This window comes from Lucilia sericata, unplaced genomic scaffold (assembly GCF_015586225.1).
Source record: "Lucilia sericata isolate MDLA Ls3-8-SP2 unplaced genomic scaffold, ASM1558622v1 Contig000513F_arrow, whole genome shotgun sequence".
Classification (NCBI taxonomy): Eukaryota; Metazoa; Arthropoda; class Insecta; order Diptera; family Calliphoridae; genus Lucilia; species Lucilia sericata.
Genome location: NW_023994526.1, coordinates 163,806 through 185,221, shown reverse-complemented (window position 1 = coordinate 185,221; position 21,416 = coordinate 163,806). Strand labels below are relative to the sequence as shown.

At 33.9% G+C, this 21,416-nt stretch overlaps 1 protein-coding gene across 1 annotated transcript in view; it reads right to left on the bottom strand.

The window, feature by feature from the left end:
- Window positions 1-1,621: 1,621 nt before the first annotated feature.
- The window catches only part of LOC119605725 (mucin-5AC), a 154,982-nt gene continuing 135,187 nt past the window's right edge, over window positions 1,622-21,416 (bottom strand). Inside the window, exons 2-7 of the mRNA XM_037959003.1 lie at window positions 14,983-15,140; window positions 14,382-14,663; window positions 7,117-14,294; window positions 6,203-6,301; window positions 6,003-6,141; window positions 1,622-5,896 (exon numbers count right to left, since the gene is read on the bottom strand). Of these exons, the coding sequence (XP_037814931.1) occupies window positions 2,930-5,896; window positions 6,003-6,141; window positions 6,203-6,301; window positions 7,117-14,294; window positions 14,382-14,663; window positions 14,983-15,140 (10,823 nt within the window). The 3' untranslated portion in view covers window positions 1,622-2,929. The remainder of the gene's footprint in view (window positions 5,897-6,002; window positions 6,142-6,202; window positions 6,302-7,116; window positions 14,295-14,381; window positions 14,664-14,982; window positions 15,141-21,416) is intronic.

Sequence of the window (21,416 nt, the reverse complement as noted above, 5' to 3'; positions counted from 1 at the left end):
AGTAACCTCTCAATATAAGTGAAAGAAATGTCCTTTCTACATTCAAGAATTTGTTATAGATTAATAAGTCTTTAAAAAAAAACAGGAAGTTGTAAATATTACATTGACTATTTGTGTACTTTAATTAATTTGCAGAAATTTTCATTGAATTATTAAAACGCACACAAAATATACATGTAGACATCAGAGTAAGTTTTGGAGGTAAAAATTCAATTAAAATTAATAGTAGTTTTTCTCACATTTATTATTGTTTTTTTTTTTAATTGTTGCGTTATTATTTATAAAAAAAGGAAAAACGACATTTATTAAGCTTAATAATTAAATACCAATTTTAATTAATTTATTAAATTTACTACATTTAGTTTAATATTTTCTTGGCAACCGTTACATTTAGGCCCTTATTCTTAAAACAACTGCTTTAGCTGCTATAAACTCGGTTAAACGTTACAAGTTTATAGTAAAGTAAAGTAGATGAGAATGTAGAATGTTTGTATGGTTACAACCAATTCGTTGGTAAGGAAATTAAAGCATGTTTTTAGTTTTAGTTTTTATTTATGTTAAAGTTTTGTTTGTGGTATTTTCTAGTTAATGTTTGATGTTTGTATAAGTATATATTGCTTATATTTAAAATAATTTGGAATTTGTTTTAATTCCTATATTTGCTTGGTCTTATTTGTGGATTTTTTTTTAAAGGGGAATAATAAAAGAAAGTTTTGAAATTGGAAAAAAGTATTGCTTTTTCTTTTAGTCAAATTATAAAGACAGTTGTTTTAAACTTAAATATTAATTTAAAATTAAACTAAAAGGGATTTTGTTAATAACTGTTTTAAACATTTAAAAAAAATCTAAACAATTTTAGCTAAATTTTGCAATTCTTGTGTAAATCAGTAAAAAAACATATTAAAAAAAATGTTAACAATTTTAAATTGTTAATAAAAATCTTCTGCAGAACTAATTTTTCATATAAAAAAGAGTCTTAAATGTTAAGAAAACACACACAAACACTATATTTGAAAAAGATGAAAGGAGCAAAGGAAGAAAATAATAATAATAAAAAAAAAACAATTTGTTAAATAAAATAATTTATTATTTAATTATAAAACCAAATATAAAAAAATAAAACAACATTTTTTTTAAATAAATATTTACAAAATCAAATCAATTTATATATTTACCATTTTAAAATTAAAATAAAAGTCTTAAATTTTTTTTTTATAATTTAAATTATAACTATTTTAACAAAAACTCTGGTCAAGAGTTTTTGTTTTTTATAAATTTTTAAACTAATATTTTTACAAACACCTTTTATTTATTTGCTGTTACATTTTACTATAATTTTCTATTTGTTTTTCATTATTTTGTCCTTAAATTTAAAACTAAATTTTCTTTGACACATTAAGTTTTTAATTAATTTAATAATTTTTTTTTTTTTGTTTCGCTTGTACAATACTGTTGTATTTTCTATGGTGTCGTTTTAATTTGATTTTTTTTTTCTTATTGTTTCTCTTAAATAAATAAACAAAAATTTGTTGTATATTAAAATAATTAAACTAATAAACAAATAAAAACGGAAATTAAAGAAAAAATTTAATAATATAAATTATGAATTTTAGCTAAAAATTATATACACAAAATGGTTGTTTGTTGGTCTTAAATTTTAACAAAAAAAAAAAATTAAAAAAATATATATATTTATATTAAAATTGAAATTTTATTTATAAATTAAATGCCTTAGGGGTGAAATTTAAAATTTTTTAAATCAAACATAGTGTTTGTGTTAGTTTTTAACTTTATGTGAAAATTTCAATGAGGGGAGGAAAAGGGATGTATAAAGTTTATTACGGGCTTTTGAAATTTAAACTGTTAGAATTTATTTATTTGTTTGAAAAATTTTACATGCAATTTTATACAAAAAATTTGAATATTTTCTACAATTGAATCCGAATCTAATCTCAGAATTTCTCAATCACATCAGTGGGGTTACTCTGTAATTCGATTCGAAAGAAAAAGCTTTCGAAACACAATGTATTTAACATATAAATTTGAAAATTGTTTGCTTTCGAATCGATTTACCGAGTAACCCCCTAGGTTTTTAAAATATCGTGTCCTAAAAAACTATTTTGGTTCGTTGTTCTCTATTATTTCTTCTCCCTTCTTCGATTATGATCGCAGCTTTATGTGAAAAACTATAACAATTTGTGAGATATAAGTTTTTAGGCAAAATTTAATAAAAATAAAACTTTTTAAAGTTTATGCTTATCTCAAGCTTTATCTCCCGGGGGAAAGTTACCTTGATGATAGAACCTCATATTGGTGTTAATGCAATCCCGGGGAAAAGAGATGCTAGACTGCCGGGACTATAAACTGGTGATTAACAAATGTATTCTCAACCTTTCCTTGGAATGATTTGACACAAAGTCGAAATCAACATTGTAAAGGAATTATAACTACATAGTTATTTGCATGTTTTAAAACGAAATTCAAAACTCTATTGGCCGCTTTAAATTTCAAAATACCATAAGAAAAACATTTAAGGCTCTTTGTTTACAAACAAAAAAACAACTTAATGGATATAGTAAATCGGTTATAAAAACACAAAAACCAATAAACTTATACATAAAAATGTACATATTTACCTGGTTCGCTTTTTATCTACCTGTGTAAATTTCTATTTCTAAACAGCCAATGGTGGTATAATGTGTGGTATAAGGTCTCATAATGCAGCTGAATTGAATTCTAATATTAAACTATTACCGCCGCTAATGCCATTTGTTGTTGTAGTCGTAGATAGCTGAAGATGATTGTGATTGCTATTAAGAATACCAGACTGTGGTTGCTGTTGTGAAGTTCCTGTTGATAAAGTAGTGGCCTGGTTTGATGCTCCTACATGTTGCTGTTGATTTTGTGTCTGATTTGTTGGTTGTTGATGTCAAGAAGTCATTATGGACTTAACTGCTTCATCCATGCCACCGACAACACAATTAAAATCATTTAATTGTTGCTGTTGGTTATGATTAACGGAAATATTGTTGTTGCCACCTGTGGCATTACTATGATGATGATTATTCATGGCTGAATCGTTTGTCTGTCCAACAGAGTTTGTTGTTGCTGCAACATGACCATGATGCTGTTGCTGCAGATTGTTGTGATGTAGAGCAGAATGATTCATTATTTGAGAATGAGCTGCAGTGGCCGAAGTATCCATAAGTAATGGTGTTTCTGTTGAGGAATTACCCATTAAACAGTCACCCAATTCATCGACTAATTGTCGACGTTTGGTGGACTCCTGACAGGAGACGCCATTATTGGCACCACTTTGATTATCGTTGAGTATGGATTCGCCTAGAAATGAACCCATAGAATGATCTAAGGAAAAGGATAGTGAATCTGCTTCAGAACTTTGCAGATTTAATATACTATCGATGGCATTTTGAACATGGCGGGTTATATCATCATCAAATTCTCCAGCACCTGCATGGTGATGTCCATGTATATTGCTCTGTTGCTGATGGTTCATCTGCATCATATGATTATTAAGCATTTGCTGCTGTTGTGCAGTCATATTTTGCTGATGAGCCAGATTCATGAAATGTTGCGTTTGTTGCTGCTGATTGTTATCCATGTGATTGTTGTAGGAGGCAAAATTCTGATGTCCCATCATGTGTGCAAACCCGTTAGTTTGTGAGGGATTCTCTTGGGCATTGTTATCGACACCTAAACCATCATGTAGTGATAATAAAGCAGCATCCATTAACTCCTGAGCATGTGAGGTATCATTTGGCACTAAATTATGATGATGATGCGTCTGAGACTGCTGTTGCATGCCTAATGGCGATGAAGATGAGGCCGAAGTATCATTGAGACCTCCATTGTTCATAGAACCATCACACATTTTCTTTTGGGGACTTTCTTCATCCTGTGAAACATGTGGCTGCTGCTGTTCCCTTTGCTGTTGCAAATGTTCTGCATTTTCATCAACAATATGACCATTCCATTGACGTTTTCTTGAAGCCATACAGTCATTGACAGCAGAAGTATTGTTACTGCTGTTGCTAGTGAGGAAATCAGGAAATTGAGCTTCCATATTTTGCATCCATCGGGGATTATTGGCCGATCCCAGTTGTATGTGATGTGGCATACTGTTATTGGTGGTATTCATAAAATTGTTAGAATGTTGTTGATTAGTTGTCATAAAGGAATTGCCTCCAAAATCAGTAGCCCAGTTTGATTTCTCCTTAGCAGCACAGGGATTATTTGAGGGCGATTTATTTGATTCACCGAAAATAGATTCCAAACCAGATTCGATATCATCAGGTGAATCGGAGCGTTCCTTATTGCCGCCAGTCAAATGTACAGGAGATTCGCCGAACATGGCTTCTAATCTAGTTTCAACATCCTTCTGAACTTCACTATCTTCAGAGCCACTAAAGAATTCATTTAAATCAGCAGCTTGTTGATTTTCCTCTTGTGTTGCAAGTGGCAAAGATGGCTGTTGATTTTGCTGGCTACAACTACTGGTGGCCAAAGTTGAATTGCAATTGGTGGCTGCTACATTCGTTGGTACTTGATTATTACATTGATTTTCCATATTTTTGTTAATACAACCATTGGGAAACAAATCATTAGAAGTTGCATTCGATAAGAAATCTAAAGTTTTTGTTAAGGGTTCAGTTGTATTTTGAGGCGCTGAGTTGTTAGTGCCAGCATTCTTATTATTAACGGTGGTGTTCACTGAATTCATCAAATTTAATTCCTTTTGTATACACAACCAATCGTCTTCTTGTTGCTTTGTTGTGGTTCCTTGATTTACAGGCAAATGATGTGAAAAATCAAAATTATTTGTAACAACTTCTGGTTGAGCTGTAGCATTCGTCGTGGAAAGAGTTTGTTGGAAATTATGGCTATTTGTAATACTTGCTGCTACGTTAATGTTATGCTCAAATGTATGGCTAATTTTAGCTTGTTTAGCTGGCTTAGCACTGTGATGTTTAGCAGCTGAAGTGTTAGTATTGGTGTTAATTGTCGAATCTGTGGCAACTGTTGTTGTTGTTGTTGCAGCAGTAGTAGTTGTGATGGTCGTTTGAGCAGGTTCTTTTGGTTCCTGTTTTTTCATTATGAAACTAGGAGTTATTTCCGATTCAATATCAAAATTTTCAAAACTATCTTTTTCCTCTTTCTTTAGTTCAACATTTGTGGCAGTAGCGACTGCTGTTGCTGCAGCCGGTACTGTTGTTTGTTGTTTTTTAACCACACCATTAAAGACATGATTGGCTGGTTTATTTATATTTACCGAGGCACTGGCCAAATGATTATAATAACTATTAGAACTCTTACTTTCCAAATAGGATTGTTTCCATTGTGTAGAGATTTCCTCCTTTTTGTGTTCTTTCACCTCAACCGTTTGCTTTTTTATAGAACTATTATCTACAGAAGTTTGTTTTAATAAATCAAATGAATCCATAGAACTACAAGAACTTTTTACACCACTCGAAGAGGTTAGAGAATTATCGCCGGGTTCTCCTTTAATTTCATTTTTAATGGAATCCAATGAGGCAGAGGACGATTGTAAATTATTACAGAAATTCGAATTGCTATCATTATTCGAATGTTCTTCTAAATTTAGCTTAATATCTAGTTCGGTTTTAACCTCATTTTTGATTTGATCAAAAATACTCGGTGTAGAAGCACAGGGTGAAGGTTGCGATATATTGGTGACTGTTGAATTTTCCATATCCTTGAGAGTTTCTTTGTTATCTTCCTGTTGTTGCTGTTGCTGCTGTAATAATTCATATTGTAGAATGTCTTTTTCTAATTGTTTGGAATCTTCGATTTCCTGTTTTAAATCTTCAATCATTAATGTCTCCATTTGACATATTTCTGAGGTACGATGTTGTAGCTAAATTTAAAAATAAATAAAGAACAATATAAGTTAATAAAAATAATTTATTTTTAGTTGGTTTAACTTTTAAACAATTTTTTTTTTTGTCAATTACTCTTCTCACCATTGATTCTTGTAATAATATTTGCTGAAATTTGCCTGATAAATGGCGAAATTTATCTTGAAATCTTATGGCGGTTTTTTCAAATTCTTCTTCCTCTTCACTGGGTATATCTTCATCGGGTTGATACATACAATGATATCTGTAAGTAGAATTTAATTAGTTTTGAAATTTCACTGTTTTCAATAAAAACTTTGTTTTACCTTATCAAACGTTTTACTGCCTCTTCTTTATTTTCAAATGGACTCTTGTAGTCGGGATTTAAACAGCTTTGTTGATCCACTTCTAATTGTCGTAGGAATCTAATGTTTGTAAATGGAAAAGTTTCAATATTAAATCAAATTCATAAAATATTTTGTTATAAATTGGATGAGATGAAGGTGATGATTTTTTTAAATTTGTTCAGTATATATTATTTTAATTATTTTTATCTATTAGCTAAACGTTTAGTTAAAAAACAATTTGAAAAAATCGAAACCCAGATACCAAAGTACACTTTTCTAAAGAATTAAGCAGCGCAGATTCAAAATTTTTCAGTCATATTAGGTTTTCAATATATCGAGCCTTTATTTATGAAATTTGTTATGTCATCTTAAAGTCCAATCTGTCGACTCTCGGATTCAGCGCTCCTCCGGCAGAAAAGTATACTTTGGTATCTGGGTCAAAAATTGATTGGCCTGTGTACTTATTTTGTTTTAATTCTTCCAAAATGAAGACTTTTGTAAACTTATACTAAAATGACATAGAACTATCAAACCCGTTTTTCTCGAATGTCCCTTTGGTTAAAGCTAGAACCTATCCCCAAAGAACCAGTCACGTAACTAGTTCTGTAATCCTTACTAAAGGGAATTTAACTCCTATATAAATTAATAAGAATGTTCCGTAAAAGTTAAATTACTCGAATATGATGAGATCTTTGATTATACCAGCTATAAGCTTACATAAAGTATATAATTTTGTAAATACTGATTTCTTTTACAACTGAAGAAGATCTAACTCAACTAGATTAGCTTTCCTTAAATGATGATAAATGAGTTTTGTTTGATGGATTTAGAAAAAAAGTAATCTCTTTATGTTTTGTTAGAAATTAAAGGATTAATATCAACCAACTACTCACAAAGAAAGACGAGCAAGTTTTGCTTTGGGTGAAATTTGTTCCTCTGTTTTAACAACAGTTTGATTCTGAGCAATTTGGTTACCGACAATATTAACATTAATGCCACCGTTAAATAACGTATTCTGCTGGACAACATGTGAACTATTCAATGGATGACCGCTCGAAGATGAGGATGCCAGTGTTAGCATGGGATTTATAGAGCATGCATTTGTCATAGTAGCAGTAGATGTGGCTACTACAACCGAAGAAGCAGCAGTAGCTGCAGCAGCAGCAGTTGTTGTCAGTGTTGATGATGTAGCAGCCGTGGCTGTTATTAATTGAGGCAAAGTGGAGACCACCGTATTCATAGAAGATGATGATGACGATGCAACAGCTACTTGTTGTATGGTGGACGTGGTCACAGAAGCTATGGCACCGGTAATAATTGGTACGTAAGTCTTTTGGTTTCCTATTGTAACAGCAAATGTTGGTGCGGATTGTATTGATGAGGGTTGAAATTGTATTTGGGTTTGTGTTTGCTGTTGTGGTAAAGTTGTTTGTTGTTGACTTAGTGCTGTTAGCTGAGGTATTGTAGTTAATGATGTTGTTGGTGCTGTTGCTGCTGCTATAGAAACAACTGTACTACTAGTTGTTGCTGTAGATGTGGGGAATATTAGCGGTGGTGGTCCTTGTTGAAATCCTGGCATACTACTTAAGTTTGCATTAAAAGTTGCAAAATTATTAGAGGGTTTTATATTAGAATTCTGTAATTTCTGTTGCAGTTGTTGCTGCTGCTGTTGCATTAATTGTTGCTGTTGCATTTGTAAATGTTGGGTGAAATGCTTTTGCTGTAATACTGCTGGCATATTTGCGATGTTGATCATATGCGGCGGTGGCAGTGAAGGATATGGTAATGAGGGCAACGATGGTGTTGTCGTTAAAGACGACAATTGCGGCAATTGTAGATTTAATGTGGGTGGATTTGCCATATTAGTAGTGGTTGTTGTCATATTGTTATTGTTACCATTATTATTTTGGGTTTGTTGTACAACAAATTGTTGTTGTTGGTTTTGATTTAATTTCTGTTTGTTTGTAATTTTGCTGTTGTTACCACTATTGCCAGCAGCAGTTGAAGTAACAGTTGTTGATGTTGGTGTTGCTAGATTATTATTCGTATTGTTTGAATTTATGTTGTTGATATTCAAAGTAACTTGCTGCTGTTTTGTTTGCTTGACTTGCTTATTTTGTTGTTGATGTTGTATTGGATAAATGTGGATCTTTTGTGTGGGCTGCTGTTGTTGCTGTTGTATATTACTTATTGTTGAATTCATTGTATTTCCCGCCACATTTGAGTTACCACTCAATGTTGAATGATTATTGGGTAGTACTATATTGGCCGGTATATTGACGGAGTTCACTTTCCCACTGTCGTTGGTGAAATTATTTGATTGCATTAATGGAAAATTATTGGCGGCATTTGCAGCATTGTTGGCATTCGTTATGAATGGTTCGGGAGTGGGTATTTCTTTACCGGCTGCCAGTATACGTTGCTGTTCCATGAAAAGTCTTTGCAATGCGGTATTGATTTCCATATCGTTCATTGGTTTATTAAAAGCGGCCACAACATTAGGATCCAAATCGGCCGGTAAAGACGTAGAACTGAGTAAGTTTTTGTGCTGCAGCTTGACGGTCAAATATTGTATTTGCATTTGAACCTGTTTGAACATTTGTTGTTGTTGAGGTGTTAGTTGTATAGTTTGGACTCTTGAAACCGTATGTTGAGGCTGATTGGTGCCAGTAGTTGATGAATTATTCGGAAGACCGTTGTTAAGATTTTGCATCGATTGATTTGTATTGAGACTAGTTGTTGTATTAGTAGTATTAGCGCTGTTGTTTGTTCCGCTTGGAAAGTTAAGACTGAAATTGGTTTGTGTGCGTCCTTGTTGAGTTTGCTGCTGTTGTAGTTGCTGGAGATTATTTTGCGGCTGTTGTTGCATAGGTGCTGTAACTCCCACCAGTTTAGTGCCCGTGGAGGTTTGTGTTTGAAACGGCTGAATTGTCACCACATTTGATGTAGTTGTTGTTGTGGTAGAGGTGGTTGATGAGGATACAACTGGTTTGCCACTTGCTGTGTTGGGCTGTACTATTTGTACTGGATTGTTGTTGGGTTTTTGGGAAAGAGGATCTAGTTTTGGCATTGGTTTGACCACCGAAGCATTTTTCATTAGCGCCACATCGGCAGCAGTAGTTGTTGAAGCTTTCGGTTTCCTTACCGGCTTCTTTTTGGGCACTGCTCCTGTGCCGCCCGAGCTAGTATTGTTAATTTGTTTTGTATCCTGCTTTGCTTTCGATTGATCGATTATGGGTGCAACATTTGCTACTTGTTTAGTTGTAGTAGATGTGTTTGTTGTTGCCGGTTGTGCCGAAGAGCTCACTGTTGTTGGATTGGATGTTGTGGTAGTAGTGGTTGTTGTTGTTGTCACCATACCTTGTGTATTCATTTGTGAAGTCATGGGATACACAATTTGTTGTTTGGGCTGTTGATTACTACTACCACCCCCAATTGCACCCATAGTTTGTTGCTGCTGCTGTTGTTGTTGTTGCTGGGGTTGTGTGGAAGAAGCCTGTTGTGATGTTACAGGATTGACATCGTTGAAATGTAATTGTCCTTGCTGCAAACACTGGGCCAATTGTTGTGCATTTATTCCTGCTGGAGCGATGAGTAAACGTTCTGTTGGTCCAATCGATGCTGTTGTTTGATTAGCATTTATAGGCGTTATTTGATTATTTAAAGGATTCAAACTGAACAACTGTTGAGTGCTTGGATCGATTTTGGGCAAGGCTATATAGCGTTGCTGAGACATTGTGACGTTGGGTGGTGGAATTTGCGAGCTAGCTGAATTCATATTAATGTTTGTATTGATGTTGCTATTTAAATTACTATTAAGATTACTATTGCTTGTAGTAGTGTTGTTTCCAATTCCCTCCATAGGTTTCTGTATTTGATTGGCTAAATTTTGTGTCACTTGCTGTTTTGCAGACTCCGCGTTTTGTTTGTTATTTTTCTTGTTGGATTTACTAATAGCTCCTGTTGAATTGTTAGCACTAGATGTGGAGGTTGCTGCTACGCTTGTTGGTGTTAGCATCGGTTGGGGTAATGTTGGCTGTTGTTGTATTGTTGGTGGTTTTGGTGGCTCGATTTTGGTTGGCTCATTTATAATGGTAACATTGGGTAGAGCTCCCTTTAGCAAGGCCTGCAATATAAGTTGCGATTGCTGATCTTGAGGTTGATTAGGATCGTGTCTTAGTATCAATCTTTCACATTGCTCTGACACTGCCAACGTCAGACTACCTGTTAGTTGGGGTATAATTCCTGCTATGGTATTTGGCGTACCCACGGAAATTGATACATTTCCGGATAATCCCGGCAACATGGTAGTTTGTGCTGCAGGAGGCATTAATGGAGTTTGTGTGTTATTTGGAGCATTAGGCAGCGATGTATTAATTTGTGGACTTGGCATTGTAAGCGTTGGTTGTTGTTGCTGTTGATTGAGAGTGCTAGTTGATGTTGTCGAAGCTTGCGAAGAGTTTGAGAGCTGGGGTAAAGCCACCAATTGCATTTGCCTAGGCTGTTCCTGTGGTAATGGCTGCTGATTCTGAGCTGAGGTTATAGTTAGATTGTTGCCAGTGTTATTGGGTTGGAAAACTATTTGCGTTTGCTGAAGCTGAGGCATTTGAGTGGTGTTGGTATTTTTATCCATTATTGGCATGATTTGTATTTTATTTTCGACCAAGGATGTCATAGGGGTCGAAATCAGTTGAGTTTGGTTGTTGGCCAATCTGTTGTCTATCTGAGAGATTTGTATATTTCCAATTTGACTTGGTACTAGAGCTGGTGTGGCCAGAGGTGTGGATATTGCACTAGTTGTGATATTGACAGCTGGAGTAACAACAGTGGATGATGTTGCCACAGCTTGTGTTGCATTCATGGAATTTCCTAGAGAACTGTTTATGGAAGTTGCAGCAACATTATTGGCATCTTTCTTATTGTTTCTTTTAGCAGCTGGTTTTCTTCTAGGCTTTACTGTAGCCGTGGTAGTGGTTGTAGTGGTGGTTGCCATTGATGAGGAGGCAACCATGCTGTTGTTTATGGTATTGGATGGAGCCAGTGTATTGCTTATTAACTGGGGTATATTATTGGGGGCCATTGAAGAGGCTGATGAATGCATGGGCATTGAAAAAGTTATATTTGTGTTTAGGGGTTGTGATGACAACATCGTTTGTGGCTGTTTCTGCTGTAAAGTGTTGTTGTCATTTTGTTGGTTGTTCAAATGTTGTTGAGATTGTTTTTGTATCTCCTCCTGTGATGGTAAACGGGGTATGGTTATAGAATAGGGTTGTGCCAAAGACGAAGAATTTGTCGTTGCACCAATACCTGCTTCGGAAGGATCAATTTTAATGACAATGTTTGTTGCTGGTTCTTGTTGAGATGAATCCATAGTATCATTTGGAATATTGGATGATTGAACACCCGGTATACTTAAAGTATAGGGTAAAGTTTCGCTTGTACCATTGGGTTGTGGTATGGATATGGTAAAGTTTTGTGTTGAATTTATTGATTGGTTAGGAGAGGTTTCTTCGGTTGGACTGGTATCCATAAAATCCTCATCATCTTCATCGGTTATACCACAAAGTTTCATAACATTACCCAAGTCTAGTTTTCCGTTGCTGGCTCTTTGTATTTGTGGCGGGGGAGGTGATGGTGAATTTTGGACCTGCGTTGTGTTATCTTGAAGATTTTGAGTGCTGTGGTTCAAAGGTGGTATGTTGGTGGTGTTGGTCTGCTGTTGTTGTTGATTCATTTGTTCTTGACTTGTTGTATTAGGAACCATGTTTATCGTGTTGCTCGTTGAGGTTATGGTGGGAGCCAATACCGATGTAGTAGATGTGTTGGTATTTAGCGATTTATTAGCGGTGGTAGTTAAACTTTTATTGTTATTCGCCGTAGCTGCATTTGAAGACGCACTAGCGGCTGGTGGTTTCTTTTTCCTCGGTTTAGGCTTCTTTTTTGTTTCTTGCTGCACAACTTGTGGTTGAGTTTGTGGCAAGTTTTGATTCTGCTGTATATGCTGAACTTGCGGTAATTGATGGGCCTGCTGTTGTTGAGCCTGTTGCACTTGGTTTTGTGTTTGCTGTATCTGTTGCTGTAGTTGCTGAATTTGTGCTTGCTGCTGTTGCTGCTGGTGTTGTTGCAGCTGTATGGTGGCTGCAGCATTTAAGCTCAATTGTATTTGTGGTGGATTGTGTGTTTGTTGTTGTAGTTGAGGACTAGCGGCGGGTATATTCTGTAATACCGGTGTTGGTTGTCTTATGGGTTCTGGGGTTACTGCAACCGGGCAATGTGCCGGTGATGATTGAGTTAAATTGCTCATTGCATTGGATGAATTTGAGAAGAGATCATTTGTTGCTGTGTTGTTGTTGGCGGTGGTATTATTTCCTGAATTTTGTTGATTTTGCTGCTGTCCATTATTAGCAGCATTTTGTGTTTGTGGTGGAGGTTGTGGAGTTTGAAATGTTGCGCCGGCCGCAGCAGCGGCAGCGATTTGTTGTATATTGGCGCCACTTAATTGATTAAGATTAATATTAAAGCCCTGCGAATTTTGCTGAAACTGTGCTGTTCCCGGCAATTGGGAAAGCAGAGTCGTAGCCCCGGAAGTTGTCAAACCATTTGGCATTTGTATTTGAGCTGTCAAACCATTACCATTTGCTGCAGCAGCAGCTGCTAATTGGAGGTTTTGTATTTGAGCCGCTACACTGGGACTCAATAAATGACCATTTATTGTGGCTGCTGTCGTGGCAAACTGTTGAGATCTTTGCTGTTGACTATTGGCGGCGGCTGCTGCGGATAGAGCGGCATGTAAGCCACTAAGTTGTGTTATGGCAGGTGACTGTGACTGAGTTTTAATGGTCTGCAAATGATTTGCTTGTTGTATCAGATTTGCCTGAGATGAAACTATAAATGTGGGCGTGGCAGCTGCCAATTGCATGGTGGCTCCATTTGTACCTAAAATACGCAAAACTTGTTGGGGCTGTTGATGCTGCTGCAACTGAGGTTGACCTCTATTCTGGATAACCAGTGAGGGAGTGGCGGTCAATTGTGGTGTGGGTGGCCGTAAAATTAATTGTACTCCCTGTGGAGTGTTTTGTTGCACCAACACGGGCATTTGGTTGAGCAACAAGGGCTGTTGAGCGGTGGTTGTTAGACTAGCTGTGGCACCAGAAGGTAGAATTATTTGCTGTTGTTGACCCGGTTGGGCTGATTGTGAGATCTGCGTTAAGGATGGCTGAGACATATTGCTTGACGAAGTCACCGATGCCGGAGGTGGCGTTGGATTAGGGGTTTTTGATTTTTGTTGTTGTTGTTGTTGAGCAAAATTAATTTGGTCTACTAGTTGTTGCTGCTGTTGGATTAGTTGTTGCTGCTGCAATTGCTGAGGTTTGGGCAGAATTTGTTGGGGAGTCTTTGTTGATTTATTACCCAACGCGGCTGCCGCTGTAGATGTTACAATGTTCGTTGTAGGCGTAGGGTTAAATCTATGTTGCTGCAATTGTTGTTGCTGTTGCAGATGTGAATTTTGTTGTTGAGAGGTGGCAGCCGCTATTAACTGACCTTGAGGTCCTTGAATTAATTGGAACGTTTGCTGTTGAGGACCGCCAGTACCATTGCTATTGCTAGCAATGGTAAATTGTTGTTGCAACATTTGCATGGGTGGTTGTGGTGTTGGCGGTTTAATTGAAGCCGATGTTATAGCAGTACCACTAGGACTTGGTGATGGACTATCTGCTATTAAGGGACTACTAGTTTGATATTGTTGAAATTGCTGCTGTTGTTGTTGATGATGATTTTGTAGTTGTTGTTGTTGATGTGTTTGTTGTGATTGCTGGCCTATGGGCAAAACTGTGGCACTATTAGTAGCACCTTTTTTCGTTTGATTTTTTGGCGCACTAGCCACAGTTGTTGTCGCAAACGTATTCGGTGTATTGTTGATCGTTGTTGCATGTAATTGCCCATAGCCGCCGGCTATAGTTGTGGTGGTAGATAAGGATGGTAGGTGCGAATAGTGGCTAGAGGAACTAAATATTTGGTGATGCTGTTGCTGCTGTTGCTGATGTTGTTGCTGTTGGCGTTTAGTACCCTTCTGTTGATAATAAAATGTCAATATATTTAATTATTTTAATTTGTAAATTGTGATTATTGTTGCATTATATTATGACTGTCGGCTTACCTTATTAAGTTGTATGTTATTGGATCCCACTAAAGTAGTATTCAATTCATTTCCAGTCGTTGTTATTGTAGGTAAAGTCGTTGTTATTGTATTTTGAGAGACACTACTAGGAAAACCCGCCACCACATTTAAGCCACCGCCACCCGTTACACCAATAACACTGGTGGCAGCGGCCGGCGACTGTGACGGACTGGGCTGGAAAACCACAGTGCCCGCACTTGGACTACCATTAGTAAACTGATGTATTGACTGTCTACGTCCCGGTGTTACAGTTTTGCGTTCCTAAAGAGTTTTTTTTAATTGAAAAAATAGAATTAATTTTTGTGAATTAAGGGATAAGAATCAAAGATACATATGCAGGTTTAGGAAAGATATTCCGATCGAAAATCGCTTGTTGTTATTGTTGTTATTTTTACGATCGATTATGTTTTAGCTTCTTCAGTTTCCGATTAATGCTATTAATTCAGAAACAAATTAAAATTTTAAGAAGATTTTAAAGAAAAAATAATTAAAATCCACTTTAAAAACCGAGAAAAAAATCATAATTTCCCTAGATCAAAATCAAATGATGTGAAAGGTCGTATAATGCAAAAATAATTACCTGCTCATGAGTACTGTTATTTGTTAGAGGATTGCCCGTTACTAGTAGTACATCTTGTGGAAAAGGTGATAATGAAGGTGATGGTTGCAAGCGTGGACTAGCTGAGATCGATGGTGATGGGCTGGGCGTTAAAAACGGACCCGGAGGAGACAATATTCCTAAAAAAGATAGAAAAAAATGAAATAATTAGTGAAACAGAAATAAATATTTAACAAATTTAAATTATTTACATATGTCTGTAAATTAATTTTATGTTCTTTTTTTGAATTTTTAACATTTTCCATTGTTAACAAAAATTTTCCATAATTCATCAGTTCTACAGGCAAATATTAATTATACATGACTGTATTGTGCGAAATGTTTTCATTATATTTTATTTTATAATTTTTATTTATTTTAAATAGGTTTCTATGGAAAAGAATACTTCAAAGTCCTTTTGGTAGATGTTTCTCTACAGTTAAAGGCAAATAATAAAGAACATTACAGAGTAGTAAAAAAATCTACATGTTAGCACAGCAGTTATTTTTATATAAAACACATATAGAAAAGACTTGCTTTTAAACACTGAAAGAAATTTCCCTGAAATTGAGTAAAAACTTTTTAATGAATACAAATTTTTGTTTAAAGCTCCGATATAAAGTTTATATGAACACATAAAGAAGTAATTTTTGCAAAATGTTTTTTTTCAGTGTAAAAATATAAAACTGACTACAAAAATCTGCAAAAATACTTTTTACATGCCAACATGTGTTGTATGTATTCCTGAAAGCTTTTAAAATTTGTTTGTCGGGACATAATTTTTGTTTTTATATTACAGACACAAGTAGAAATAGAAAAAAAAATTACAAGTGGAAGTCATAGAAACGACACAAAAACCTAACTACGATTACTACCTACAGCAGATGCCAGTCAACAAGGTATATGATGAGTATGATACAAATCTAAAATGTATATATATATATTGATATATAGTTTTTGATAAGAAATAAAATATAAACAATTTATGTCAAATTGAGAAAGTTTTTAAAAAATTGAAATTGTAGTTTCAATAAACTCTCATTGAGATTAATACAAAATTTCAGATATGTTGGAAATGATAACGATGCAATAAAAAGTTATAAAGGGTGGTCCAACTACTGATATATTTTTAAATCAGAGATAGATTCCTAGTTCCGATTTTTGGGCTTATTCGAGTTGTTATAACAGCGCAAAGACACTTTTATTTATAAAATTTGTTATGCCATCTAAAAGTCCAATTTGTCGATATTAAAATAAAGTTTTTAACCTCTGTTATCTCGATATTTTCTTGAGAGGTGCCTTTATATATCAAAAACGGAAAGTTCTTGTTCTTTCACCTTAAGCTTCTTATTATATCCGATCAACCAACTTGTTCGAAAAGTTTAAGAGAATGGATTTTAGAGAGAATAATTCACAATCTGGAGCTGAGGAATTATACAAATTGAAAATATCGTTTGCATCAATCAACATTTAATTGATATGTCGTAATTTGAAAATGTTTATTTAATAATAATACTCTGTTTAATTCCTATATATATAGTTTAAGAAAACAGGAAATATTAGATATATTTTGGGATTACATTTTAGATGTTTTAAAGTGCTTGTAATGATTGAATCGGAGCACTTAAATGATTATTTATGTCGACAAACATGCGGTATTTAAGGCATCAAAATGACACACGACTAATTGCCTGATAGAATTGGATTTTGGACATGACTTACTAGAATTATAACACTTCTCATCTGTCATTTTTTTAGGGTGATGTCCAAAATAATTGCCACAGAATACCGATGGGACGGAAATTTTGCTTTGATAATGTTGTTGTAACTGTTTCCATGGGGAAAAAGCTTCCGATTGATATAGCTGTTGCTGAATTGTTAATCTTTGGCAGATGGGGAATTGGGTCGTTCCGGACTGGAGATCCAATTGTCCAATTGAAAACGATTTGGTAATAAAACTATTTGATATCTCTTTAAGAAAAAGAAAACGCGTTGAGAACTGAGTTGGCAATCTTTGCCCGATTAGACATCGGATCGTTCCGGAGTGGAGAACCAATTTCGGTGTTAACGATTTGGTAGTAAAACTATTCGATTTGATATCTCTTTAGGAAAAAGAAAACGACTTTAGGTTTTCTCCGGAGCCACAGTCCCACAATTCAGAGTTTTAGATTCCTTCTTTAACTGAACTTTTAATATATTTTAAACATTTAAAACTACCCTACTATTTAGTAAAAAAAACTGTATTTGACAGATAAAAGATGGAACAAGATGTTTTTTTACTATACACGTTTTATTGCTTTATATTTGAAAATTGTTTTCCATGGTGGAAAGAAGAAGAAACAGAAAAATTTTATGGTTTTAGAGAAAATGTAATAATAATACAGGGAACATAAACAGAGGATTAAAAGATTTAAAACACGAAACCAAAATACATCAAGTCATATTATAATAGAAACAAAAATTCCAAATATTTGAAAATTCTAAAACTGAACATAAAGAATTTATTTCTGAAAAACTGCATTATTAGGGATTATATGTAATTTAAAAATGAATTAATACTTTGAAATACTACCGCTATACACTCTCTCCCAAGTAGTTCAATGTTTGTTTTAGAGGTTTTGAAGGAAGGATACTTTAAATATCTAATATCTTTTTATATATGCATCATAGATACTTATAAGAATGTACGATTTGTTATACATACATAAATATCTGTTTTTTTCTCAATATTCTATTTTATGAAGGTGGTGGTTGTTATTTTTGTTTGTGTATGACTGTATGTAAATTCAAATTAAGTCAACGACAACGGTTTTTTTTTTGTAATATATTTTTTTTTACACTACTCTTGCACTCATTTCATTTTATTTTTGTATATAGAAAAAAAATTATTTTATAGGGTAAAAATTGATTTTTGTAGTAGTTTTATTTTTTTTTATTTTTCTACTTATTTCCTTTCAAACACGCGACACAAAAAGGGATTGAAAAGTTTGAAAATACAGAGAGAGAGAGAGGAAAAGACAGATGGGCTGAGAGGTGGTTTATAAATAAATGTATAAAGGAACAGGAAATAATCATAATGTTTAAGTTTGTTTGTTGTTTATTCAATTATATTATATTTATACTATACAAAGGATTATGTAAATTTTATGTTTTGTATTTTATTATAAATTTTCCAATTACAATATGTGTTATAAATGATCAACAAATGAATGTTATACATTAAAAAGGGGAGATTAAATTAGGTGTTTACTAAGACATTTAAATTTTTAAAGTTTGTTGCTAAATTTGTTTTGTGTTACAAAAAATTTTGTAAGTTTTAAGAAATTATCCTCAAAAAGTTTTTATTAAACTTTTTATCTTTTATTAAGCTTTATTTATTTAATTCAAAATTTTATATATATAAATGTATAAAAGGATTTATGAATGAATATTCTATTTATAATTTATTCTATTAAATTAATTGAAAAAAATAAATATAAACTAATGAATGAACATTTTGAGTGGTTGCTCTTTTCTTTAACTACAAAGAACTAAAAAAACACAAAACATTTTATGTCGACAACAAGGTGGTCTGTTTATATATTATCATCTTATATAATTACATTAATTTAATGTAGAAAATAATGTATAAACATACAAACCAACCAAGTATTTAACACAAAAGCGAAAATAGTCAAGATAAACTTTCAGCATAAGCACAGATCTTTAAAGGAATCATTTTTATTAGTTTTCAGTTACAATTTAAGGTATAAAATAAGATTTAGTCTTGTAAGAGGCAATGAACCAAATTATTTTCACCGAGGAGGCCCTAAGGAGAAATCTGTCTTTTCACAACAAACATGAAAAATTGTTCCTATACTGAAACCCGGTTCATGGACAGGACGATATCAGTGACCTTTTAAATAGGAGTAATATTGATTATTAAGATTGATTGATTAAGATTGTAGAACCAACAAAGAATAAAGATTTTGTTCACTATGACGGAAAAACATAGCCATGGGGTCTTAGTTCAACTATGATACAATGGCTTTATAATTACATCGACCGAAGCTTTAGAAACATTGCTGGACATATACCATCGATCGAACCGCGTATAAGATACGATGCGGCACTCATAGCCGAGATAGTCTTATCTTTAACCGCTTAGGGGACACGTCATCAATGAAAATTGGATACATTGGACAGTTGTACACAAACTCCATACTATAAGACATTTATCCCAGATAGGGTATTGTTTTCAAACGGAATATTAGAGCAAACCCCCTGCGGAAATCTGTTGTTACACAAATGTCTTTAAACTGGGAGACAAATTTTGCCCAAGGATCTGTATTGAAAACCCCGGAAAACGTGATATATGAACAGTCTATCTAAGTACTACACTAGCTGTTTAGCGAAAGTCCCTGCGATCAGGGACTGTGTAAAATAATATAATTTCTGACAGTAAGAAGGTAAATTTGGGCGATATCAACTGATGAGCTTAAATTTAAGACCATATTGGACTGTTAGAGAGCCAAATACGAATGATATATGCAGTAGCTTGAGGAAGTTAACATGACGAATGCAAATAGGAGGGCCGAACTTGAAACATGGACGAACGAATCCCATACAGCCATTTCTCCTCCTTAGAACAAATAAGTCCGAGATTAGATGGTACGTATAATTAGTAAACATACGAATGGACTCACGGGTTCAGACAAATACAGAGCATGCGGAGAGAATAGTGAAACATTGAAAAATTTCCTTTATAAATGCCAAGCTTTTAGCGAAGATTAGATCCAAATAACTGAGCAGAGCTTTTACATCCCTTACACAGAGGGAAAAAGAAATTGACACCAAACTGTTTATAATTTTTCAATACCATCCGTTGTCAAAGTACGTACGACAACACTATGTAATGTTGACAAGATTGCAACAATTCATTGTCGAAAGAGGGAAAAGGAAATATATGCGCCTGGTACCAAATTGACACCAAAGAGTTTATAATTTTTCAATAACATCCATAAGTATATACATACGTACGACAATACTAAGTAATGTTGACAACGCAACGATGTCAACATTGCAACAATTCGTTGTCGAAATCTAAATTTTATACACATCCGTTGTCTAAATGTTAACAAACGTGGTAACGGATTGTTTGTCAATAGTTAACATTTAGACAACGGATGTGTATGAAATTTAGATTTCGACGTCGTACGTATGTATATACTTTGACAACGGATGTTATTGAAAAATTATAAACTTTTTGGTGTCAATTTGGTACCAGGCGTATATATTTCCTTTTCCCTCTGTATAGGAACAATGATTGAAAAATTATGTCCAGGAACTGAAGAACGATAACTCCTTTCAGAGGTCGCTATATAACGTTTTCCCATTAACATTTTACTTAAATAAGAGCTCACAACAATTCCGATAGCTGCCTAGATGTATTATTTCGGATCTGATTGTAATTTACATCCAACTTTCAACATAACCTAACCTAAACTGAAAACAATAATTTGACCTTAACACCTACAAATAGTCTGTATTAGTTCAATCACCTACTAGACTGTCTCTTTGTAATCTATGTTGAGCTAATTTCTGCTAGAACACTTGCAAGCTTAGGCAACTAGTTCTGTAACTAATCTGACAACCATAATATCAGGAAAAAATCTAATAAAGCAACAGTTTTTCTGTGGTAAAAAAAAACTTCAAAACATCCTTTCACAACACTGTTTTATAACATTTAATCATTATCCTAGAGATACAAGAAATTCTTCTGAATTACTTTGATGTTGTGTGTTGATGGTTGTTGGTAACTTGAAGTTTTTGTTTCCTTTCCACAAATCTCTTGCAAGTGATATAAAAAGAAATATATACAAAAAAAATTTAATTTCATTAATTCCCTTTTAAATACAGACATACATACAAAAAAAAGCCAACTTTGACTGTTGTCTTCATTCATTTAATGGCAGAAAAAAGTCTTCCTTTTTGTTGTTGGTTTGCTCTCAAAGAGGCAGCAAAACTAAAAACAAGAGGTTTTTACTACTTTTTTTTCTTTTCCTTCCTAAAAAAAAAGCTTTTACTCATTTGATTTTTCGTTTTTTGTAGCAAAGTAATCAAAAAATAAATTTCATTTGAAATGGAAAAATGTGTTTTTTTTTCTTTAGTTTTTCTCTTTTATCTTAAGTTTTTTTTTTGGTATAGTATTTTGCATTTTTCCCTCTCGTTATATGTGATGATTTCCTTATTCAATGTTGTGTTGTGCTATGATGTGCAACAGTGTTTACTAGTTATATTTGCTTGCCACATAGAGAAGAAGGAAATACATTTCTATAGATATAACTATTATACACGTCGTAATACATCCTTTCAACGTTTTGTTTACCATTAGTTCCATAAAATTTCAATCCCATAAGGCATTTACCCTTTTATTT